General features: G+C 38.0%; 1 protein-coding gene and 1 long non-coding RNA gene across 7 annotated transcripts in view; both read right to left on the bottom strand.

Moving 5' to 3' along the window:
• DYNC2LI1 (dynein cytoplasmic 2 light intermediate chain 1) overlaps positions 1-25,950 on the bottom strand; it is a 55,668-nt gene that overhangs the window by 19,697 nt on the left and 10,021 nt on the right. For 4 of the 6 annotated variants that reach the window (XM_081833486.1, XM_031017600.2, XM_081833487.1 and 1 more), the window contains 10 exons: positions 22,536-22,570; positions 19,664-19,733; positions 17,838-17,926; positions 13,168-13,354; positions 12,163-12,231; positions 11,453-11,530; positions 7,883-7,959; positions 7,219-7,289; positions 3,760-3,857; positions 499-3,357 (listed from right to left, as the gene is read on the bottom strand). In XM_081833486.1, coding sequence (XP_081689612.1) covers positions 3,121-3,357; positions 3,760-3,857; positions 7,219-7,289; positions 7,883-7,959; positions 11,453-11,530; positions 12,163-12,231; positions 13,168-13,354; positions 17,838-17,926; positions 19,664-19,733; positions 22,536-22,570 — 1,011 coding nt within the window. In that variant the 3' untranslated portion in view covers positions 499-3,120. Of the gene's footprint in view, positions 1-498; positions 3,358-3,759; positions 3,858-7,218; positions 7,290-7,882; positions 7,960-11,452; positions 11,531-12,162; positions 12,232-13,167; positions 13,355-17,837; positions 17,927-19,663; positions 19,734-22,535; positions 22,571-25,950 lie in introns of those variants that run through there. The other 2 variants (XM_081833489.1, XM_081833488.1) reach the window with 1 other exon arrangement.
• LOC145723883 (uncharacterized) overlaps positions 23,962-25,950 on the bottom strand; it is a 4,616-nt gene continuing 2,627 nt past the window's right edge. The window contains exon 2 of the long non-coding RNA XR_014149254.1: positions 23,962-25,916. This is a non-coding gene — a long non-coding RNA (uncharacterized LOC145723883). The remainder of the gene's footprint in view (positions 25,917-25,950) is intronic.

Below are 25,950 nucleotides of genomic sequence, written 5' to 3'. Positions count from 1 at the left end.
ACCAACATCAAAGAAATACAAACAATTATAAGAACATATTATGAGCAACTATATGCCAATAAACTAGGCAATCTGGAAAAAATGGATGAATTCCTATAGACAAAAACTACCAAAACTGAACCAGGAAGAAACAGAAAAATTGAAGCAGTAATCAAAATTCTCCCAGCAAACAAGAGTCCAGGGCCATGTGGCTTCCCAGGGGAATTATTCTACCAAACATTTAAAGAAGAATTCATACCTATTCTTCTGAAGCTGTTTCGAAAAATCGAAATGTAAGGAAAACTTCCAAACTCTTTCTATGAGGCCAGCATTACCTTGATCCCAAACCAAAGACCCCACTAAAAAGAAGAATTACAGACTAATATCCCTGATGAACATGGATGGAAAAATTCTCACCAAGATACTAGCCAGTAGGATCCAACAGTACATTAAAAGGGTTATTCACCACGTCCAAGTGGGATTTATTCCTGGGCTGCAAGGGTGGTTCAACATCTGCAAATCAATGTGATACACTACATAAGTAAAAGAAAGGACAAGAACCGTATGATCCTCTCAACAGATGCAGAAAAAGCATTTGACAAAGTACAGCATCCTTTCTGGATTAAAACTCTTCACAGTGTAGGGATAGAGGGTACATACCTCAACATCATAAAAGCCATCTACGAAAAGCCCACAGCGAATATCCTTCTCAATGGGAAAAAAGTGAGAGCTTTTCCCCTAAGGTCAGGAATATGTCAGGGATGTCCAGTCTCACCACTGCTGTTCAACATAGTCCTAGAAGTCCTAGCCTCAGCAATCAGACAACAAAAAGAAATAAAAGGCATCCAAATCGGCAAAGAAGTAGTCAACCTCACACATTCTGCAGTTAACCAGGATACTCTATGAGGAAGTATTTTCTGGTGTCCATGTGAAGTCTGGCAAAAGAAAGAACTGAGTGGAGAAAAGAGAGCTAATTAAGCAAAGACAGTCTTCAGGAAAGGTGAAAGGGGCCTTAAGGCTGATCCTTAAACATGTGAGGACTGATTTCAGTCCCCTGTGAGGACCTACATGCAGCTGTGGAGACGGGGAGCAAGGAGTCTGGACAACTATCATAAATGACACATTTTACTACCAAGGACTTAAAATAGGTATTACAGAATTTTGGGGGGCTTGGTGCCTCCATGGCACCAACAGAATTACTGAATAGAAATGTGGTTCAAATGCAGTTCTTCTGGGGCCCAGGGATGGACACGTTCTTCTTGCCTAGTGATTCTGTATGACCTGAGCCTTTTCAATGGCTCCAGAGTTGGAGGAACTGAATGGAACTCACGAGTGAGCCTCTTCACCTTAGAAGTGACATGCTCTAATTTCACTGCCAAAGCTTAAAAGCCCCAAACTGTTTTTTTTCCCTGATGATTATTTAAGCCACTAATAATGGGGCTTGAAGATGGGGAGGGAATCAAGAGGGGGGATCACAGGTGGTCTCAGACGGACTCAGGGCCAGCCCTCCACTCATAATGCAACTGTATTATATTTTAATGAAACAGGACGTCATCTGTCCTCCCAAGAAGCACCAGAATCAGAAGTATCTGGGTTAAAGGTATGCAGACAAATGGCACACAGTATGGGCTTCTCTAAGCATTTACAGATTGTTTTTAAGTAAGGACACACTTTTATGTAATTATGGAAATGTGTTATGTGGCAATAATGATATTAAAAGATCAAAAAGAGGGGCACCTGGGTGGCTCAGTTGGTTAAGAGGCTGCCTTCAGCTCAAGTCATGATCCCAGGACCCCAGCCCCGTGTCGGGCTCCCTGCTCAGTGGGGAGTCTGTTTCTCCCTCTTCCTCTACCCCTGCTCACTCACTCAGTCTCTCAAATAAATAAACAAATAAATAATCTAAAAAAAACAGGTAGTGTGAAGAGCTATAGACAACTGGCTAGATTTTCACGTAATGCAGATGAATTCTTTCATAGGCTGTGTTAATAGTTAATAGTGAAGAATGGGAGGTATTGTGGGGTTGCTTTCCAGTTCCACTCCAAATTCCTACAGTTTTAGGTCAGTAATGGAAGATGGATTTGAATGTGAAAAGTCACGATGCTGAAAAATACCCCAGCCCTTTCATAACACCTGTGTATATAAGTGTAATAAAAGGGGTCACTATGCAATATAAAGATACTCTTATCAAACAATGGCAGTTAGTCATTGACTCCTCGGTAAATATTAATTCAGGGATGGCTTCCAACTAATCTTTAGCTAAGCTGCACACATAGTAAAGGTTATGTGAGGCCGTCTGACTATTTCTACAACACGCCTCTCACTTTGCTACAGCAACAAAACCCTCTAAATATGCATGACATAGTTTTCAAAAGTCTTCTGGACTATGTTTAAATAGGATGTTTTGTTTTCTTATTCTAGGGCCCCTGAAGGTGAAAGGCTAGTGCTGAGAAAAATACCCTAGTCCCTACTCCCGTGGATGGCTGTGTTCGGCTTACCCTCGCAACAGTGTGACGGCCCACGTGACAGCTCTACAAACCCCACCCAAGAGGCTGTCGGGGCACTCAGTTTACAGTGCTTGCTGTAAATTTGGGTTCTGCACAATGTCTCGTTTTAGAGATCCGGGAAAATTTTAAGTATCGGGTCATGATGAATTTGCCAGCTTTTGCATTCTTACATCAGACTTTTCTATCGCAAATGGCGCTAGCTGGGCATATGTGGAACACAGTCTCCATTTTAACCATTTTCCTGAGAGATCCTGTGTTTACACGCTTTCAGACTGGTAATCCTGAATTTTTCTGGTACAAGAAGAGTTTAAGTATGTCTGAATATTCTAACAAAAACCAAAAACATTTAAATAATCCCATAGATTATGTGAAATGGTCTCCCCAGCAGCAAGGTAAGAATCACTACCCATCTTCAACATAAAGTTAACTGGAAAACCCAAAGAGGATATGTGAACATTATGTCATCTCTGGGTGGTGGAATGATTTAAATTCCTTCTTCATGCACATCAGAATTTTTTTTTATATAGTAAAGATGTATTATTTCAGTTTTTTTTTTTTTAAGATTTTATTTTTAAGTAATCTCTACACCCCGCGTGGGGCTCTAACTCATGACCTCAAACATCAAGAGTTGCACATTCTACCAACCGAGCCAGCCAGGCACCCCTCCAATAATTCTGAAAGTAAAAAAAAAAATTAAATACATTGAGAAAAATCTATGGAATTCTACAGGTATTTTGTGATAAAATTCAAGATGAGATAAAATAAATGTTGAGGATACTACCTGATCCTTCTGAATTCTCATTTCGTCAACTTCACTTTCAGCATACTGAGGGTCTCTTGCAGGGTCCTTGATATCTTTTAGCATGTTGATACTCTGAAATTACAGTTCTTCAAGTCATTTCATGCCCATACCCCCAAACTGTCAACAACTATCATCTGCCTCAGCCAGACTGACTATGGTCTTTTGAGGTTTTATCATCACCGCTGAGGCCCATTTCAGATTCCACCAGGCCCTCTCCCTCCCTCTCTGTCCAGCTGCTGTCTCCCACTTCGCCAGCAGCCTGGGAGCTGAATCTGGGGAGCTGAATTTGAAGAGCTGTGTCTTGCTCAACTTTTAAAACCCACAGTGCCTTGTGTACAATAGATTTTTGGCACACAATTTTTGAGCATGCGAGAGGAGAAAACAAAGTAATCATAATAGGCTCGTTGGAACATTTCCTAATAACTGGTGAATAATGCAAAAAATTCTTGCTTTAAAAGAATTAGAAATCTTTACCTTTGGTGGAAAGACCCTTTCATACACTTTCTTCCACAACTCCATTGGTGAATGGGCATGAAGCTTTCCAATGTCATTATCAGGAACAGGAGGAGATCCTAAAATTGGAAATTGTACATCAAATGACTACACTGATTAAAACTTGACAAACTGTCTCAATAAAATAGATGACACTTAGAAAAATACAAATCCTAGATCATTCATTTCCCTTCTCCCTAATATAGCCACTCTTAAAATTTACCCCAACCCAGTGTAGCAAGGCCACAGATTCTAGCACCAGAGGAAGAGGAGAAGAGTAATGAGTCAATTGTGATACTCTTTCCCCATACTTACACTGCCACCCGGTGAAAATAGCAGGTTTGATATTCTCATGTGTTTATGATTTTATAAGGAAACACTCTTATGTGCTACTCACTAGAGTGCAAATTGGGACAACTAATTCAGAGGGTAATTTGGCACTACTAACTGCCATGCAAATATGGAAAAAGGTTATATGCTATTACCCAGAAACCCCAGTTTTTGGTGTTTAATCTAGAAACACCTGCACACAGGTATTAATGATTTCATACTGCAGCATCATTTCATTTGTATTAGTGAAAAATTGGCCAGAACTAAACTGTCCTTCAGTAAGGTATAGTGAACTAAATTACTATGCACAGCCATGCTCTGTAACCCTACAGCAGTCAAAATACCAAACAGACCTAGCTGCAGCATTAATACGGAAAAACCGCTAGGACGTATTGAGTAGAAAGGGAAACTTTCAAAACAATAGCTATAGAATGATACAATTATGTTCAAACAAGTAGTTTTTTCTATATCGCATTCACACGTATAGAAAATAGTCTGGAAGTCTTTTTTTTTTTTTTTAAGATTTTATTTATTTGACAGAGAGAGACACAGCGAGAGAGGGAACACAAGCAGGGGGAGTGGGAGAGGGAGAAGCAGGCTCCCCGCAGAGCAGGGAGCCTGATGCGGGGCTCGATCCCAGAACCCTGGGATCATGACCTGAGCCGAAGGCAGACGCTTAACGACTGAGCCACCCAGGCGCCCCAGTCTGGAAGTCTTATATGCCCTATTTTAACACTTTATAATGAGAATGTCTTTATGTACTGATTGTGTACTTTAATTTGAAAATTAATTTGAAAAAATGCTGCCACGTCCTGGCAATTGTCTATAATCTGAGATTTCTCATTCTTTCTATTCTAGCATTTACAATGTTGATCTTTCACGACCTCCTTATCACTCTGGTGGGAAAGACAGTGATGCAATCCACCAATCTTACTCAGCTCTCCCAAGTTTTTTACTTGTCCTCGTTTGTGTGTATTAAGTTCCATACAATTTTATCATCTTTGTAGGTAAATGTATCCACCATCAAGATACTGCATACTACAGTCAAGATACTGCACAGTGCCGTTGTCTCAAGGATCCCTTGCCTTGCCCTTTTATACCCACACCACCTCTTCCCAATCTCTTCTCCTACTTCCCCACGTACGGTCCTGTCCCTAACCTCTGATAACCATTAATCTTTCCTCCACTTCTGAAATTTTTTCATCACAAAAATTTTACATAAATAGAATCGTAGTGTATATAACCTTTTCCGATTGGCTTTTTTTCACTCAGTATAATTCCCTGGTGATTCATCCTAGTTACTGTGTGTTATCAATAGTTTGTTCCGTTTTATTGCTGAGTAGTAGTCTATGGTATGGATATACCACACCATAGTACAGAGTTTTAAACAACATCTGGTTGTTTCTAGTTTGGGGCTATTACAAATGAAGCCACCACGAACATTTGTGTACAGACTTTTATGTGAACGTAAGTTTTAATTTCTCTGAGATAAATGCCCAATAATGCAATTTCTAGGTCATATGGTAGTACATGTTTAGTTTTATAAAAAGCTGTCAAACTGTGTTCCAGAGTGGCTGTATCATTTTACATTCCTACCAGCAATGTAGGAGTATCCAGTTTCTCCATATTCTTGCCAGGATTTGGTGTTGCCACTTTTTTTTGGTTAGCTATTCTGATGAGCTCACTGTGGTTTCCATTTGCACTTCCCTAATGATTAAAGATATTAAACATCTTTTCATATGCTTATTTTTCCATTTGTATATCCTCTTTGGTGAAATGTCTGCTCATGTCTTTTGCCTATTTTCTAATAGGATTTTGTTTTTACTGTTAAGTTCTTTATATATTCTAGATAATAATAGTCCTTTGTCAGAGATGCAGTTGAAAATATTTTCTCCCAGCATGTAGTATGTCTTTTTATCCTTTTCAGATGGACTTACAAGAGCAAAAGTTTTTAATTTTGATGAGGTCTAAGCTCCATGATTTTTAAATTCAGTAATTCTCATTCCTTTTTTGACCTCCAACTACTTACAGGGGCATTATCTATCAGTACACACAGTGATTCTCATAGCTAATGAAATTAAGTCGGTGTTAATTATAAAAACCAGTCTTTGTGATCACTCATTAACCACCTCTATTCTTTTCATTCCAATTCAATCTGTAATCTCATTACAAAGATCTACATTTGAAGTCCAGTCAACTTTAGCATGTAAGAGTAATGATGGACGGGAAATAAAAAAGAAAATTACTATCTACTAGAGCGTTAAAACCAAACTATGTCAGTCCCCGAGTAGAAAGAGTTGCTAGGCCCCAAAACTCCACAATGAAAGCAGTTTCTGTGGAAAGATAAGGAGCTTGATTATATAAACCCTTAAAATTCTTTTTGCTTCATGACCCTAAAAGTCTAAGTTTAGGAAATACATCCCATTATCTGAAGCAAACTATTTTCATAATGAAGAATTAAAGCATACATAATTAGTACAACTGTTCTTTTTTGGTTTATTCCATCACTTGAATCTCGTATTTCTCATCACTGCCCATAATATATAGCTTTCACTTCCTGACCACTCTGTGCTTCTGGTTTTCTTCTAAACCCAACAAGCTAAAATTTAAACGTACCTGGAAATCAGTGAGGGAAAGGAAATACGTGCAAAATTTTTTAGTGAAATAAGAGATCTGAAATCTATCTCTTATGTGGCAACATCCCTTCCATCACAAATATGTCAATGTGATGCAGGTTGCATCAATACTGTGTATACAAATAAATACATAAGAAATAACAGCAATGGGGGCGCCTGGGTGGCTCAGTCGTTAAGCGTCTGCCTTCGGCTCAGGTCGTGATCCCAGAGTCCTGGGATTGAGCCCCATGGATCGAGCCCCATGTCGGGGTCCCTGCTCTGCGGGAAGCCTGTTCTCCCTCTCCCACTCCCCTTGTGTTCTCTCTCTCGCTGTGTCTCTCTCTGTCAAATAAATAAAATCTTTAAAAAAAAAAAAGAAATAACAGCAATGATAATGAAATCAGAAATGGTATGTTGGAGATGAAGTGAACATGGGGTAGGATGAAATCAATAAGCAATTAAAAAAAGATTGAACAATCTTAATAAGTTCACCAACCTATTTGACTTAAAGAATCCAATCCTGCTGTGATAAACAGTGGTTTATTCTGATCCACACATATCGATTTGCTACATGGATAAGAAGAAAAAAGAGTCTAATTTAGTTTAGCAATCGAATATCCTGCCATGCTCTACTGTAAATACAAGAGCCAAGTTTTACATCTAGCCACTGGTGAGAGAGCACTGTCCCCAAATGAATGAGTGAATATCTATTTAAGCTTTTTCAAAAATTAAAGTCTGGCATATTTTAATAAAGTTTTATAGGGAAAAAAAGTGACAGACCCAAATTACTTTAAATGAAAACCAGGAAAAGTAGCAAGGTTAAGAAAAGTATACATACTACAATGATCAATTCAATTTCTAATCAATATAAGAAAATGATAATACAGGGAAAGCTACTAACATGAGAGAAGTCAAAGAAATCAGTGAAACAGCTGTAATAGTATCATTATTTTATTCTAGTCTCAGACTGTTACATAACATTTTAGTTATAAAATTTGAGAAATATTTAAACAATACAAGAAATAGGAAATAATATGAAACTATTTCCCTAAGAATAACCATTTGGGGGCACTTTCTTATGAAGAAACAATAATTATATGAGAACAATAATCAGATGAGATTATTATTGGCAAAAAAAAAAAAAGATAGTTTATCAGTACCTTTTGTCAATACCAAATGCTAACTGGTTGATAACTCCACGTATTTTTAGTAATAGAGCTTCTGATTTACTGGTAAACTAAAAAAATAAGATCAGAATAAGTTATATGCTCTGCTTTTAAATCACAGAAACAGGTAAAATAAATATGGCTTTGAACTTTTTGAACTTTTGAACAAACTGCAGACAGAATTATTATTTATTTGCCCATAGATTATTTATTCTGAGCAGACAGAAACCTGAATAAAGGAAAATAATCTCAATAAATTTGTTTTAACTCATTCTTCGAACCTAACATTGAGTGCACGATATTAAAGGGACATGTGTGTATGCACTAATCACTTCAGCTACTCCCACATATGGAACATAATTATTTCCCAAAAGCAGTCTGGCTGGTAGAAAATAGGAGGTATACATCATAAATAACTTTTCCATCCATGGGCGTATTACTGCCTTCCAAAAAGCCAGCAGGGAAGCTACAGACTAATCCAACAATACTGATACTCATTAAAAAGATCTTTTAACTTCTCTTCAGAATTGCCCTTGAGCTTGCAAAGTAAGCTACTAAACATTCTCAGTGGTGGTATGTAACGAGGGTGACCATAACCAGACTTCAGGGAATGAAAGGGGGTGGGTACGACCTCAGGTGAACATCAGGACATGTGATTACCCTACAAATCTTTTGAGACTAGATTTGATTTTTGGAAATACCAAAAGTTTCTCAGCCAAATCAGAATGGCTAAGATGTATAAAAGTGGGAAAAACAACTTTGAACCAAAATGAAAAGTAATTTTATAAGGCAAAGAAATCAATTTTCAGGATAAGATTCATTCTGGATTAAGGACAGGTTCCCAAAGTGTTTACTCTTATAAATATATAAAATTTAATACACTGACTTTTCAAAATTGAAACATTTTTAAAACTTCTTTTGAAGAAGTTTAAAAATATAAAAAAACTAAATGAATTTTTAAAACACTTTATTACTATTATTTATGTTCCCTATGTGGAAAGGAAAATACCTCATCACAAATGTATTTTATAGAAGGGCTGGGAGGACTTGAGAAATTTTCTGACTCAACCCCCTCATCTGTTGCATCAACTGCCTTGAAACATCCTCCACGAATAGCTGTAGAGCTTCTGCTTGGATAAACTCAGTGGGAACTCATTATCTCCCAAAGCAACTCATTCCATTTTCAGATAATGGTAGTATTAGAAAGTTCTTTCTTATTTTGAGCTAAACTCTGCTCTACTGATTCCTTGTTCTTGACTCTAAGAGAGCAAAGAATATCTAATACCTGATCCTTTTTCCATGGAACAATCCTCTGAATATTTAAAGAGCATTATCACATTCTAGATATCTGATAGAACATAATTTTATACTCCTCCTCATGTATCACATTTTTAAGTCTCATACCATCCTGGCAGCTCTCCACTGAATCTGGTCCTGCTTATCAATGTTTTTCTTTTTTTTTTTGTTTAAGATTTTATTTGACAGAGCACAAGCAGGGGGAGCCACAGGCTCCCCACTGAGCAGAGAGCCCAACGTGGAGTTCGATCTCAGGACCCTGGGATCATGACCTGAGCTGAAGGTAGACACTTAACTGACTGAGCCACCCAGGCGTCCCTATCAGTTCTTCTATTCTTATTTTTATTAACTTTATTAGATTGCTCATAATAGTGAATCCATTTTCTTGACTGAATTAGAAAGGATCAACTAAAAGGCTAAAAACTGTTGAGTATCCATCAATCTTCTCAAGCAGCCCCGAACTGTCTCTCTTGAATGGGGGGTAGGGGAAGACTGGAGGTGAAACAGAAAGACAGGGCTTTGGGGGCGCCTGGGTGGCTCAGTTGGTTAAGCGACTGCCTTCGGCTCAGGTCATGATCCTGGAGTCCCGGGATCGAGTCCCGCATCGGGCTCCCTGCTCGGCAGGGAGTCTGCTTCTCCCTCTGACCCTCCTCCCTCTCATGCTCTCTGTCTCTCATTCTCTCTCAAATAAATAAATAAAATCTTTAAAAAAAAAAAAAAAAAAAAAGAAAGACAGGGCTTTGTAACTTTGGCTGCTCTCTTCTTGGTCTGGGAAGCTAGACAAGCTTTATGGTTCTCCTGGTCCAGAAGGGCTCCTCTAACTCAAACTCTCATCCCTCTAGCTTGCTGAAAGCTGAGATGAAGCCTTTCTCAAATCCATTCCCTAGAAGACCCTGATCTTGTAGGACCTTCTAGACCTGCCTGGGTTGATCTAAAATTTGTACACATAAGACCAGACTAGACCCCGACTGATCATCAAATGTGATCTGTTCCTAAAGAAAGATAGAGATTTCCCCCAGCTAAGTAACCAGAACTAACTGTGGGGCTTTATCTTGTGGTAAAAATAAGAAACTACAAGATTCATGGTCTTTGCTTCTGTATCCTGGATACATTCATTTTAAACTCCCCATGTCTTTTTGAAACAGTCAAAAAAAAAGTATTTCCAAAGCACTGTCAATTCAATATATAAGCAGATACAGTATAAATGTAAAAGGTACTGATTTTTAGAAAAATACACAATGCAATTTATTTGGAGTATTCAGAAGTAAAAAAATTTAAATATAGATCATATTCATCACTTTTAGTCATAATATCCTAGCCATGAAGGCCAGGGACTAGACCGTGTCGTCTCCAGCTTCCTCTGAGCACTTTCATGTACCAGGAAAAAGAAAGCACTCAAATGGGAAGATAGTATTTCTTTTAAATAAAAGTACTTTTATATTTTATTGCATTTAAGAATATCCTTTATCCTTTGTTCCTGCTGTGGAAGGTAAGGATAACAGTTATTAGCAACACTGATTAAGGAACACTTTCAGACCCTGTGGTGAGCACATCACATTACTCTCTCACTTATCCTCACAACCACCCTATGAAGAAGGCACTGGTTTTGTCCATTTTACCCTGGAGGAGACTGGGGCTTGAGTGAGATGACATGGCCTGAGATCACACATCTAGTAAATGGCTGTCCTGAGATTCGAACCCAGGCACCAGGACTCTCAAGTTCATGGTTTTAACTGCAACAATGGTTTGTTTTTTTTTTTTTAAGTTTAAAAAAAGAACATATTGTTAAAGCAGTTTTTTTCCCCCTCTTTTCTCTTAAGAGAAGACAGATTCTAATTTTCTTAAGGGGAAATTAAAATGAATGAATTAATAACCAGTTTATCTCTTTAAGACTGACTGGGGCTTGGGGGTGCCTGGGTGGCTCAGTCAGTTGAGCATCTGACTCTTGATTTTGGCTCGGGATATGATCTCAAGATGAGATCGAGCCCCAAGTCAGGCTCCATGCTCAGCAGGGAATCTGCTTGAGATTCTGATTGGGGTTTATGGATATAAGCAATTGCTCTGAAGACATGGTCTGCCATCTAGCAGAGTACGTTCTAGAAATACATTATCAAACACTCTAACAAGAGGATTTTGGGGCAGCAGGAAAGGGAAGGAAGGGATTATGTGTACTAGTAAAAACATTAGTATTTATAACTGTGCATCAAATTGCTAATCTTTCTAAATTTGGTGCTGTCCACTCAAGCCAAAGGTAGGAAATGTACGAACCATTAATGATGCTCCATAATAATGTGCAACAAATCGAAGGGTCTTGCATATAACCTTTCTCTTCTCAGAGTCAAAATCCTGAAGAAATATATTTTTAAAAAGAAAAAACAAGTTGAGAAAATTAAATATCTGTAGCAGGAAGGTGCAAATTACTAAGTGTAGAAATACATGATTTCTTTCTTTTTTGGGGGGGGGGGGGACATACCCTGAGGAGTAGGATTCCATGACCTTGATATTTGTTTCTATAGAGAGTTGAACAGTAGCTGAAGCCTTCTAGAACTACAGCTATCAGATCTTTCCTTGTTTAAACACTTAGCTCAATAGAATTTAGATGTGAGCACACATTTTATAATGTGGAATACCCTAGGGATTCTCTGACAAGCAAAGATAAGAAGAAACCAATTTTCTACTTTCTTCAATTTGAAAGTTGGGAAGTCAGTCCTATCCCTCAGTGACTGGGTGAAAGATTCAGTTTCTCAATCTGCCTTATCCCCATTCGACTGCCTTATCCCCACTCCACTGTACGTATTGTTCTTCACATATTTTCTCTTTCCCCGCTATGTCTTCTTTTCCAAAATCTTTAAGATGTGTGACTCCTTGACCTCTTCCTCCCAGAGTCATTTTTCTCATTTCACTATTATTTTTCTTCCTCTCCCATAAAGCCTGGCTATGCATAAACAACCACCTTAACTAGAAGTGGAAAAGCTTACCTGAAAAATATCGTATTTACTTCCAATTATGACCAGAGGTATTAGAAATGGGTCGACTAATTCACGATCCTGTTAACATATTTCATTGCTTTATTATTATATTTAGTACTATGTATTCAGCAAATTCTATTTACTTCTAAAAATATACCATTTTAGTCTTTTCATAGATGTTGACTTTGTTTGCTTGACATAAAGGTCCCAATTTTTAACTTTCACTTACTAAGTTATATTTCTCAAGTATAAAACTAGACATGGCAATTCCCTAAATTATCATATTTATTTGTTATATTCTGTCCTATTTTCTTAAATAACATGTCATCTGCCTGTTTCTGTTATTTACTATTTGGTATTCTCTTTTGTTGCAATAGCAACCACACTGCACAGATGGGAACCATAAACTCTCAGTTTCATCCTGGTATTCCCTATGTAAAACACATTCCTATAAAGCCTGGGCAACGTAAGATACTGGTGCAGATTTTCTAGAAAATGATATTCATGGTTGTATTTAAAGACTTGTGTTACCATCGTTGCAACTTTATAATTTCATTAGTTGTCAGATGATCAAAAGATATTGAATATGTGACAGACACTAAATGAACATAAAATACAGGGTGACAATAAGACTGTGAAAACTCTACTCATGGCTTAAATTTGTAGCTTCATCTGCTATTTGCCAGGTGACTTTTGTACAGTCCAGTTTTTTATCTTCATTTTACAGAGATTATAAAATCAATATCAAACTACTACTTCAAACTATTTCTTTTGATTGGTATAATACGCCATAACAATCACAGTGGATGTCTAACAAGAAGACATGAGAAATCTTTTTCCTTGTTTTGCTCTCACTGAGGTTTTATTAAATTGCTATAATTTTCCAGTGAACAAGTTCATCTACATCAAGTGAATTTCAAATCATGCATAAAACTCTAAGGAAGTTGTTTGTGATGTTATCTTTAACTGTGTATGGGGCTAAGGATTCTAGGAATAATCCCAACAGCGACTCACTGGATGGTCCTTCTGCATATTACTCCGTATCTTCTGTCTCATTTCAGACGCTGCTTTAGAATTTGTCTTCCCCAGTTTCATTATCATTTTATCTACATGGCTTTTTGTGGCTTGCAACAGATTTTCCATAGTGGGCCAGAGGTCATTAGGTCTTGAAAGATCCAAAACAAGAACAATAGAAAATGTCCTAAAAAAATACAAACATTTCTTAAAAAAGACTCAAAATTTGAAACCTTATTATACTGAAATTTATTATCTAAGAATAACACTGTAGCTTAAGGATCAAATAACACACAGCACTTTTCTAAGACAAAACACACACACACACAGAGCCCAAAGTTCCAGCCTTACTTACTCCAGCACTTCTCCCTCGTGATGTTTAAGTGTTACAACCACGAGTGGCACTGAAGGTTTTGTTTCTACTAAAAATCATCCAGTTCAAATAATCTGCAAGCAATCGGGTCCAACAATGGGATGATTAGATCCAAGTTCACTGTGTCCTCCAGAGAAGGGAGGCGGAAAGAATGAGAGCACAGCAACAACACAACAACTAGGTGAAGGAGAACAGATGTACTGATGGCCCAGGCAGGGGACTACCTCGTTCATTTAATCTTTGCAACAACCCTTCCTAGAAGATGTTTATGATGTCCATCTTATGGATTAGAAGTCTGAGGCGCAGGTTTATGTAAGTAGTAAACTGCAGAGGGGTAGGTCCAGAGCCACAGGTCCTTTCTGCTCTACCACGGGGCCTCCCTGAATGCGCACCCCTGACCACCACACACACCACTGCCATCCCCACACGAATGTGTACTGGTGTTCCTGTCAGTCAAACATAAATCAAACTCAGCAACAACAAACACACTGAAAAATGGGTAAAGGACTCCAACAGACATGTCTCCAAAGATATACGCGTGGCCATTAACATATGAAAAGATGCCCAATATCCCTAATCCTTACAGAAATGCGAATCAAAACCACAATGAGACGTCACTTCACACTCATCAGGATCGCTATGATAAGACAAAAACCGAACAAAAACGCCAATAACAAGTGTTGGTAAGGAAACAGAGAAATTGGAACCCTTGAGCACTGCTGGTGAGAATGTAAAATGTGAAATTCCTACTGTGGTAAACAGTATGCTGGTTCCTCAAAAAAATTAAACAGAGAATTACCGTATGATCCAGCAAGTCCACTCCCGAGAGTATCTGAAATCAGGGACTCGAACACGTATCTAGACATCAGAGCTCAGAGCAGCACTGTTCACAATAGCCGAAAGGTGGGAATGACCCAAATACCCATCCATGGATGAATGCATCAACAAAATGCGGCAGACACACCCAGCAGAATCTGAATGGAAGGAAATTCTGCCACGTGCTACAACATGGGTGAACCCCGGAGACCTTCTGGGACGTGAAAGCAGCCAGACTCAAAGGCCAAGTACTGCATGACTTCATGAATAGGAGGTCCCTAGAACAGTCAGATTCACAGAAACAGCACGTATAAAGGTGGCTGCCAAGGGCCGGGGAAGGGGGCTGCAGGGAGTCAGTGTTCCATGGGGACAGAGTTTCAGCTGGGGAGGCTGACAGAATTCTGGAGATGGATGGTGCTGATGGCTGCACAACAGTGGGTACACAATGCCACTAACCTGTACACTTAAAAATGGCTAAAGGGATAAAATATGAGGACATTTCATCAAAATAAAACACAAACAAATCTAGGAGTATTTCAGAACATGGGCATAGTAAGTATGGAGGGCCATAATCAGAGGCCAATACATCCCTGATCAACAGGGCCACCATTCTGCTAGTGGATATAACAAGGAATTACAGTACATTTAGTTATTTTATAATTATGTCAGTTATTTTGCTTAGTTTGAGAAAAACCAGCTATTTTGTGTAATTCACGTGAAACAGTAACTAAATTCTATACTACAGGTCTAACTTCAGAAAATAGTCTTCTAGACAGTAATTGTCGAGATTTTCTATAAAATTAGCATGCCATTAAATTGTAGAGCTAATCAGATCTAAACATTTTAATAAACCCGTGAGAGCTTTACTTCACTATAATAATAAATAATATGTATGTTTATAATAGGAAATTAATTTTATCGCTGGGGGCTAGTATGGTTAATGTTTAAAAAACACTGACTATGGTTTCACTTCTTTTACTGTGGTAAAATGTATATAACCAAAACTTTATCATTTTTCCAAATAAAAAATGACTTCAAGTGAAAACAAAACAGAATATTCAACCTTTTTCCAAGATTAAAGTTTGTATTTCCATTGCACTGTACACACCTGTGTTACTTTTACTTTCATAGCAAATGACAGCAAAAAAATTGTTTTTATTTGAGTATAGTTGACACACCATGTCACACTAGTCTCAGGTGTACAACATAGTGATTTCCCAACTCTACACATGATGCTGTGCTCACCACAGGTGTAGCTCCCGTCTGTCCCATCACATCTCTATTACGATATCATTGACTATATTCCCTATGCTGTGGCTTTCATCCCCGTGACTTATTCATTCCGTAACTGGAAGCCTGGATCTCCCACTCCCCTTCACCCACTGAGCCCATCCCTCCACCCCCTCCCTTCTGGCAGCCATCAGTCTGTTCTCTGTATTTACGGATCTGATTCTGCTTTATTCTTTTTTTTTTTTTTTTTAGATTCCATTTATGAGTGGAATCCTATGGTATTTGTCTTTCTCATTCTGACTTATTTCACTTAGCACAGTACCCTCTAGGTCCATCCATGTTGTCTCAAATGGCACGATCTCATCCTTAAAAAAAAATTTTTTTTAAAAACCCAACCACCTATATATTTTTTTAAAGATTTTATTTATTTGACAGAGAGAGACACAGCGAGAGAGGGAACACGAGCAGAGGGAGTGGGAGAGGGAGAAGCAGGTTTCCCGTGGAGCAGGGAGCCCGATGTGGGGCTCGATCCCAGGACCCTGGGATCATGACCTGAGCCGAAGGCAGACGCTTAATGACTGAGCCACCCAGGCACCCCAACATTTCTATCTTTTTTTTTTTTTTAAAGATTTCATTTATTTGACAGAGACAGAAGAGCAGGAACACAAGCAGGGGGAGTGGGAGAGGGAGAAGCAGGCTTCCCGCTGAGCAGGGAGCCCAATGAGGGGCTCGATCCCAGGACCCTGGGAGCATGACCTGAGCCCAAGGCAGATGCTTAACGACTGAGCCACCCAGGCACCCCCCAACCACCTCTTTAAACAGGGAATGAAACCACAGGAAACGCTCCATTACAAATTACCTAAAGTCTGTTCAATGCATTTATAATTATTCTATGAACAGTCATTTTCAAGATAAATAGTATCTAATAGCATTTCGCAATATTATTTTTCTCAAGTTGCTGGGCTTTGTCCAACATAAGGAAATTAATTATGTGTCAAATTGATTCCAGTCACAAAACACTCTGAGATTTGCGACTACATTAGGAGTGAAATGTTTTTCATGAATTTCTTAAGCACTCAGCAACCTACTTTGGATGCAGGCCTCCGGCTCCCCTTCCTCTGTTCATCATAACCCTGACCTCCCCTCCTAAAGCAAGCCACAGCTGCCCTGGGCTTCTAGGGAATGAAGACCGAAGATCTAAACATATATAGAAAACATCCCAAAACTGTACAAAGTATATTTATAAACACTGAGAACACTGAAAGAAATCCCTTGGCATGTTAACAGGGGTTATTTTTCAGGTGATTATGGGTGCTCTTACTTTCTTCTACCTTTCAGTGTTTTTCCAAGATCTCTACACGAGAATATACTACTTTTGTAGTAAGTAAAAGACAGTAAATTAAATTTCTTTAAAAGAAAAAGTATCACTGGACAAATAAAGCCAACATTATCAGCATCCAGCTAGCTTATGGAAAACCAATTGTTCTGTTAACCAGAAATAATTCCATACCCTGAAGATCTTAATAGCGGAAATGTAACAAATAATTGTCAAGCCCTTTGTATTTGGTCCAGGCAGCCACAATGGTTTGTGTTAAACTCTGACAAGAGTAAGATATTTCAGATGTAAAAATGTGTGTTTTCCTTGGCTAAGACGCATTCCCAGGAACACTGTGAGAAATGTCACAATTTTCCACGTCTGATTTGGCCAACATGTGGGAGTCATTGTCAGGAAACACAACCAAAGGGTTTGAGGTTTTCCTCAAGTTTCTATTTCTTCAAGGTCAGCGAATAGACTTTCTCCCTCCCCTAACTCATTGTTCCCTTGGGTAAAGCTTTTATGGTACTAATTAGCATTAAATTCAAAGGTAGACTTAAATATCCAGCTGAAGATAACACTCAGGGCTGAATTAACTCACACTTGGATGGGTATTCAAAAGAACTAAGCTTTTCAAATTTAGGTTTGCCAAGTGAATTCATTGCTCAAGTGTTATTTGACATATTTTGTTTGTTGGTTTGCAGGCTTGCAAACTATGTTACTGGTTGGAATGCCAACTGTCAGCACAGGCCAAACCCTGGTTCTTTTAACATCTCTTCGTAAGCATTACGTTTTAAGCGCGTAGAAAGGGAGTGTAAACCTTCAGCAACATAAAACTGCCCCCTCAAATTCTGATTCCCAAAAGCCCACCCATATTCATCCTGCGGATGCTCCTGAGTGCTTACTAACAACTGTTTCTGGAGCCAGCTCACTTACCGTAAGGTATCACTTGTGATTGGTATGCTGATTAAGTCCAATAAGGAGGTTCCTCCACCTAGTTCCCAAAAGTGAGCAATGTCTTTTGGCTGAAAAAACAGGTATTTTTCATATGAAAAAATATATATTTTTTATTTTTAAATACTTCATAAGTTCATTAGCATCAGCCAGTAATAATTATGGATACAAAATACTGTAGTCCTCAATAAACCTTTTCTTGGCAGTCAAAACTTTCCTCTTTCTCTATCCCATCCCTCAAAATGCGCTGAAACATCTATTCCAAGAAACAAGGATGAAACATTGACATGGTAGGTGGGGAACAAGAAGAGACTGAAAAACCGCTTCCCTTTTTATAGGACTCTTAAACACTGGGGGATTGTAAGGGTGAGGCAGCCATGCAGCTTGGGGGTAAGAGCATCTGTTCCAGGACAGCCTTCTTGGGGACTGCTAACCAAAGGCTTCTCTGCTTCCTCCCTGCTGTTCAGGAGCCTTCGTGACACCACGACTGTGTGAGGAGCTGACACAGTGCTTCCACTTGGAACTCTTAGGGAACATTAAATCTGAGAAAAACATCAATCTTCCAGAATGAATATGGAAAAGCCCAACTTGCCAACACAAAGTTTAGGGAAAAAAAAAAAAAAATCACATGAGTTTTTATATATCTATTGCCATTAACCTGGAAGACAGATGGTCACTGAAGCGAGTTTTAGATGAGTATATATATTTTTGACAAATTATCATCTCATAATCACTAAAACTGTTTTGCTATTGATATTTGAATATTTGCTGTTAATATCTGAATCACTAATGTTTATGAGGGAAATAATTTTTCACTGAAAAGTCTCCCTTGAGTCACAGTTTGATGAAGGGGAGTTTTTAGAGCTCTTCTCAAAAGTGAAGCTATGAAAGCTGTTTCAAAGTTTCCAATGAAAAGCATAATCCCATTTCTATGTCTTCACTCATACCAAAATTCATGTGAGTCACAAAAATAAGGTTTTCCCGCATCTCACTATGTTATTTCTTTTCTTTTTAATCTCACAGTCTTAATAACCAACTTTCATTGGTGAATCTAGCAACAGGCAGTTTTAACTCTTACACACTGTCCAATGATCAAACATTTGGACTAGATCAATCTGTAAAAATTTGCCTGTGGCACGGGACAAGCGGAGTATGATTGTTCTTCCATACACCTAACTCTATTTAAGAAATGACCTCTTCATGTGAGAACTCCAAATGAGGATTCTATTTCAGATTTTTTTTTATCCTTCTAAAATATGTCATAAACTCTCCTTCTGTCCTGAATAACCTCCAACTTTCCTCTGAGTAGACACTCGAACAGTGAAAATAGGATTATAACCAATTATGGCCTCCGGCCTCAAATAATATTACTAACTTCAAGATATGTTTGTAAAAATGCTAATAATTTGGATCTTGAATAGTGTATTTTCAAAAATATTCTACAGGCCAAACTCTTATTTTCAGCAGATTTTTGGGGGAGATAGGATGTAACAATATTATTCCTACTTGAAAGAGGAAAAAGTCACATTAACACAATTAACATAAATATGTCCAAACTGTACAAAAAAGTTACAAAGGAAACTTATTCCAGCATTTTAAGGTACAACCAACAAGAAGGCTAAATTATTTTCACAGTTTGGGTTGGCTTCACATCTGCTAAGGTGCATTTGAAGTTTAAAAGCACATAGCTATGAAGTGTACAACTGGATATTTTTATTGATTATAGATAAGACGAAAATATAAAACAAAGTCGGCATTATTACTTCTCCATCCACAGGCATAGCAATATCACTTAAAAAGACACTCACTATATTATGCCCTTTTGCTCTTCTTCCGTATGTATATTCCAAAGCTAAGGTTGGTTTTGGTGGCTCATCCCTGCACAATACAGACAGATAGTATTAGCATCATGGGTTTTCTTATGCTATCATATTACCCAATTCATTTCTGCTTCCTCTGAAAAACTTGTTCTATTAGTAGGGAAGTTACTTTGTGGAATAACACTGAGGTAAAACTAATAAAAATTTTATATAAAAAATAAGTAAGCCTTCACAAAACCACCTTCAAGGATTTTAGTCACAGCTGCAGAGATGACTAATGGCACGTGCGTGATGCAGTAGCCCTCACAGGCACTGTAGGGGCGAATGGAGAAGGTAGTGTGGCTGCCAGTGGTGGGCGCCATGTCAGGGCACAGCTCTCGGCGTTCAGGTCACGTGGGAAGCACTGTTATCACGTTTGTGCTTGGCCCTGATGTGGGAGCTGGGAATCTAATGATTATCGATTCAATGGAGACATCAACAGAAGACTTGAATATAATTCTCTATTTTAACTCATGGCTCAAACAATGGGCATCATTTAAATAGTGAGAGCTGCAAACTAACAAATTACATCAAGTCTTAAAAATGGACAAATGATGAATTACTGACACTGCAGTTATACTGCTTGGTAAGCAGTTTTATGGTATATATCTACTTATTTATTTCATTTTTTATTGTAGTGAAAAACACGTAACATAAATTTACTTCTTAACCATTTTTAAGTGTACAGTTCAGTAATGTTAAGTATATTCACACTGCTGGGCGCCTGGGTGGCTCAGTCGTTAAGCATCTGCCTTCGGCTCAGGTCACGATCCCAGGGTCCTGGGATCGAGCCCCGCATCGGGCTCCCTGCTCCGCGGGAAGCCTGCTTCTCCCTCTCCCACTCCCCCTGCTTGTGTTCCCTCTCTCGCTGTGTCTCTCTCTGTCAAATAAATAAATGGAATCTTTAAAAAAAAAAATCATTCTGGTGGGACACCTGGGTGGCTCAGTTGGTTAAGCGACTGCCTTCGGCTCAGGTCATGATCCCAGGGTCCTGGGATTGAGTCCCACATCAGGCTCCCTGTTCCGTGGGGAGCCTGCTTCTCCCTCTGCCTCTGCCTCTCTCTCTTTCTGTCTCTCATGAATAAATAAATAAAATCTTTAAAGAAAAAAAAAGTATATTCACACTGCTGCACAAACTCTAGAACTTCTTCATCTTGCAAAACTGAAACTCTATACCCATTAAACAATAACTATTTTCCCCCTCCTTCCAGACCCTGGCGAACACCATTCTACCTTCTGTTTCTGTGAATCTGACTGCTCTGAGATACCTCACAGAAGTGGAATCACACAGTATTTGTCTTTTTGTGACTGACTTATTTCACTTAGCATAATGTCCTCAAGGTTCATCCATGTTGTAGCATGCATCAGAATTTTCTTCCTTTTTAAGGCTGAACAGTAGTGGTATATATCTTTTTGAATTTGGAGAAGAGAAATCATTTTTAAATTTGCAATTTATATATTTATCTTTATTAAATATTTTGTATATCATCCCTACAAATATCTTTTTTTGATATACATAGTAAAATATTTGGTTGTATTTCCTAAAAGATACTAATTTTCTTTTGTGAAAAGAAATGCTACTTTTAAGACAAAATTTATAAGCTCTGATATTTAACATAAAATAGACAGAACTGTCTTTTTTCTAAGTAGACTGTCAAGGAACTGAAATTCAGTTCAGTGTCATATTTCATCCTAAGCTGATACTGTGTTAGATGACTTATTTGTAGAATGAAACACATATGATCTAAAAAGAGCCATGACTCCTGGGGATGGAAAGATGATGCAGGTGTTATTATAGATGGTTCTTCTAAAAACCATTTGGTTGGTGAAAGGAATCACATAAAGTAATGATTCTATTATTTCAATTCTTTAATAGTACTTTTCAAAATGGATGATGATTCTTTAATGTGACCTTGAGACAACATTCCACCTATGTTGATGTTTTTGGAGAAGTTATAAGAAATAGGTATTGGAATGAAGGGATATCTTCCTTTTTTTTTTTTTTTAAGATTTTATTTATTTATTTGACAGAGAGAGACACAGCGAGAGAGGGAACACAAGCAGGGGGAGTGGGAGCAGGAGAAGCAGGCTTCCTGCGGAGCAGGGAGCCCGATGCGGGGCTCGATCCCAGGACCCTGGGATCATGACCTGAGCCAAAGGCAGACGCTTAACGACTGAGCCACCCAGGTGCCCCTGAAGGGATATCTTCCAAAATCAGTTAAAGACTTTCAGTTTCCTTCAGTGTCCACTGATCATAATCCCAAATCTTACTCTGATGGCCATATAGAAGGTTAGGAAGTATAAAAAACAAATGGTAAAAAATACAGTTTGAAGACGAACGCTGTGCTTCAAAAATGTTTCCATGAGAAATTTAAAGATTATAATTAATGTTCAGATAATCATAGACTAGGTAAAATAATAAATCAAATATCAGAGTAGCACAGCCAAAAAGCAGGTAAGTAGTATCATAGTTATGTTCCTTTCTTCCCCAAATAGGAAAATTCCGCACTAATTCTGTACATATACATACATATATATACACACACATATATATACAAAAAAACATATATGTACAAAAAACATATATATATACAAAAAACATTTATATATATAAATATATATATAAATATATATATATTTTACTTACTGTTGTTTTTGTCTTTAAAGAAGATCTTAAAGGCCATACTAAGGATTCACTAAGAATTAAGTTATTGTTTGGGTCTCAAAATTGTTCTCCTTCCACATGTCTTTTAGAATCTAACTTGCCCTGCACAACTAGAATAAACAGAAAATGTAGTCTAAAGGTTAACATAACACTTACCTGTCAAGACACCTTAGAATAATAGTAGTCTTTCCCTGGAAATTAAAAAAAGAAAGAATACTGTGTTAATGTCATCCACATGTAAAATTTTGTTATTGTTCATAATTGTGGCCAAAAATAGATTTTAATCACTTGAATGATAAATTACCTGGAAACTAGAAACTTTCAGAATTGTTCCTAAGTTTGATAAGTGGAAAGAGTTAACTGTCAACTTTCCATCACAGTGTAACTACACTGCTATTATTATAATTATAAAGTCCTGCAGATGACAAATACTAGCAAATCATACCTCACTTTAGTGGTCAACTTGGCAGCTGTCTGAGATTTCCTCTCTATTCATCAATGCTAATTACTGGTTACGCAGATGATTAGTGTCTTCTAAAATGTTTTAATTCCAATTGTTGAAGTGGAAATAAAGAAGAAAGATAACATACAAATAAAGGACATGCTGCAAATATGTTCAAAGTAAGCAATCCAGATACTGGGTTAGAGTTTATTTATTGTTTTATTTGTAGAGAATGAACTTACTTAAATAAACTTACTTAAAATAAATCCAAATTTTTAAAAATCACTAGTAAACTACTACTTACTACTTAAGTTTCTTGTTAGGAGTCAGAAAATATAGGTCCTGGTCCTCTCTGCCACTAATCATGAAACTTAACTTCACATCTTAGGGATTGGCTCAGTGGCTTAATCACTGATTTCTTTTTAATACTAAAACTTAAAAAAAAAAATCTCCTACAAGAAAAGAGATACAAGAGGAGCAGCACGGGAAGCTCTAATGGAAGAAGCCTTTAGGTTCCAAGGAAAATGGTTTGGAAAATACTGGACTGACAAACACACAGAACATTTGATTAGATATGTTTTTTCCCTAAAAACCTGTAATTTTTTTTACCAAAAAAAAGATGATCACAAATAAATTACTCTAGATTATATCTGGGATATGATCAAATTGAATGACTTTTTTATAATGGGAAACATAAATAAATAACTGAAATAGGACCAAAAATGTAAATTATTGAGGGATATTTATTGGCAGGTATTACATCAAAGTGAAAGACTAGAAACCACCTAAATGTCCCCAAATAGGGGACTGGTTAAATTATTATGACAATCCTTAAATGGAGTAACATGCAGCTATTAGGAATGATGATATAGGAACATACTTACCGACATGGTAAAACATTTATAATAGATTATAGCATAACCCTGTTTTCAATTTTTAAAATCTCTTTTCCTGCTTTTTTGAGATCTACATACATACATAAACATACCCATAAATAGATTCAGAGAGAGGCAGAGAAACACATACACAAAAATAAACAGATCCAGAGGGATATCACTAAGCTAACAGTGAATGTTTCTAGGTGATGGATTTGCTGGTTATTCATTTATTTATTTTTAAAGATTTTATTTATTTATTTGAGAGAGAGAGAGCATGAGCAGGGGCAAAGGGCAGAGGGAGAAAGAGACTCCCCATTGAGCAGGGAGCCCGCCGTGTGCTGGATCCCAGGATCATGACTTGAGCCAAAGGCAGACGCTACACCATTCCCCTACCTCATCTCATCACCTGGGCATTTTATCATCTCATATCATCACAAGAAGGGTGAGTACAGTACAGTAAGATATTTTGAGTGAGAGAAAGACCACATTCAACTTGTATTATATTGTAATTGTTCTATTTGTAGTTATTGTTGTTAATCTCTTACTATGCCTAATTCATAAATTAAATTTTATCATAGGTATACTCCGTCAGTACTAGGTGCAGTTTCAGATAGCCACTGGGGGTCTTGGAACAGATCCCTTGCAGACAGGGGGAGACTACTGTACCTAAAAACTAATGTATTCTATGTGTAAGAAAGCATAGAATCAGAATGAATGTATTTTAGAATTGGAAGGAATCTTCGATATAATTAGCCAATTTTCTCAAATTCTCATGGTTCTATAGTGTTGATTTAAATTCTGATTGTAATTTCATATAAATGTATAGTACTAGTTGGTGGCAATTCCAAGTAAACAAACTCTACTCTGGGCACTGAAATAAACTTTTAGACTATCATTAAAATAAATCCAAATTTTTAAAAATCACTAGTAAACTATTGCCCTCAGCGAGTGGATCCACAGACTCCTAGTTTTCCTGGTTCAATAAACACTGACCTAATACAAGTTCACTCAGAGACTATCAAAATGAATCCTATCTTTCCTCCCATTACCTCAGTGACACTGGAAGTCTTTTTCTCTGACCCGTATCCCTGGAGCTCTAATTCCATAATCCTCTATGCATCCCTTCCCTTCTTCCAAAATCTTTCCACTCTATAGCTCCAGCTCCATGATTAGCAAACTCCCCAGTAACCTCAACTTCTTCTTCAGAATGTTCTCTCCAACTGTTGGCCTTACCTAAAATACGGTTGCCTCCGGACCACTTCCTCTGCAATCTTGTTAAAGAAGGCTAGTCTTTTCTACCACCCTATGTACTTCAGGGCTCTCCTTGTTCCCCAATGCCACCTTAATTATTTTTTTAAAGATTTATTTGAGAGAGAGACAGGGAGTGAGTGTGAGCGTGAGTGGGCGGAGAGGCAGAGGGAGAGAATCCTCAGGCAGACTCCCCCAAGCACGAACTGACACAGGATCCATCCCACAACCCATGAGATCATAACCTGAGCTGAAACCAAGAGTCGGATGTCCAACTGACTGAGCCACCCACGTGCCTTCCACCCACCTTTAAATAATTATTCTACTTCCCTCCTTTTGCAAAAGCCTTAGAGGCTTGTCCCGGTCTACTGTGATGGTTGTTGGCCAACTCCTCTAGCTCACAGTCTCCCTCTCTCTCTCAGCTACTGTCATGAGTCTTGTTAACTTCACACCCATGTAGGCATGGGCAACCTACCTAACACGCTGACCTCTCAGTGCCTTTGCCTCCTCACAGAGACACTTTCCTTCACTCTACTTCTACCATACATCACTTCCAAGGTTACATCTTGAATCATTTCACCACTGGAAACTATACACTATTTCCAAAATCACACATGCAAACACATTCTCCAACTACTTTTTCAGGAACACTCTGTGTTACCCACAGCAACAACTCTTTGGCCTTAGTAAAAGGCCTCAAAAGTCCACTGACCCATCAACATGTCTCCTTCTCCATCAGCTCCCTCCTGCCTCCACCTCTCTCCTTTTCCATCTTGCAGTCCATAGTTTATCATTACAATTACCCTTGCAAGGACCACCCCCTCCCTAAGCTTTCTAGCTCTGTACTGCACCCACTTGGCAAAAACCAACCCTGGTAAACTCAATCACCTCCCCTTCTCCTCCATGCTTGTACCCGTGCAAGTGAGTGATGGCGGAGAAAAATTATACATGCTGTGCAGAATGTGTCACCTAAATTCTTATTTATTTATTTATTTATTTATTT

Source organism: Leptonychotes weddellii, chromosome 10, assembly GCF_054177405.1.
Source record: "Leptonychotes weddellii isolate Sample4059 chromosome 10, ASM5417740v2, whole genome shotgun sequence".
In the NCBI taxonomy this organism is placed as follows: Eukaryota; Metazoa; Chordata; class Mammalia; order Carnivora; family Phocidae; genus Leptonychotes; species Leptonychotes weddellii.
Note: the sequence above shows the minus strand (reverse complement) of the source record. Positions and strands in the feature narration are given on the sequence as shown.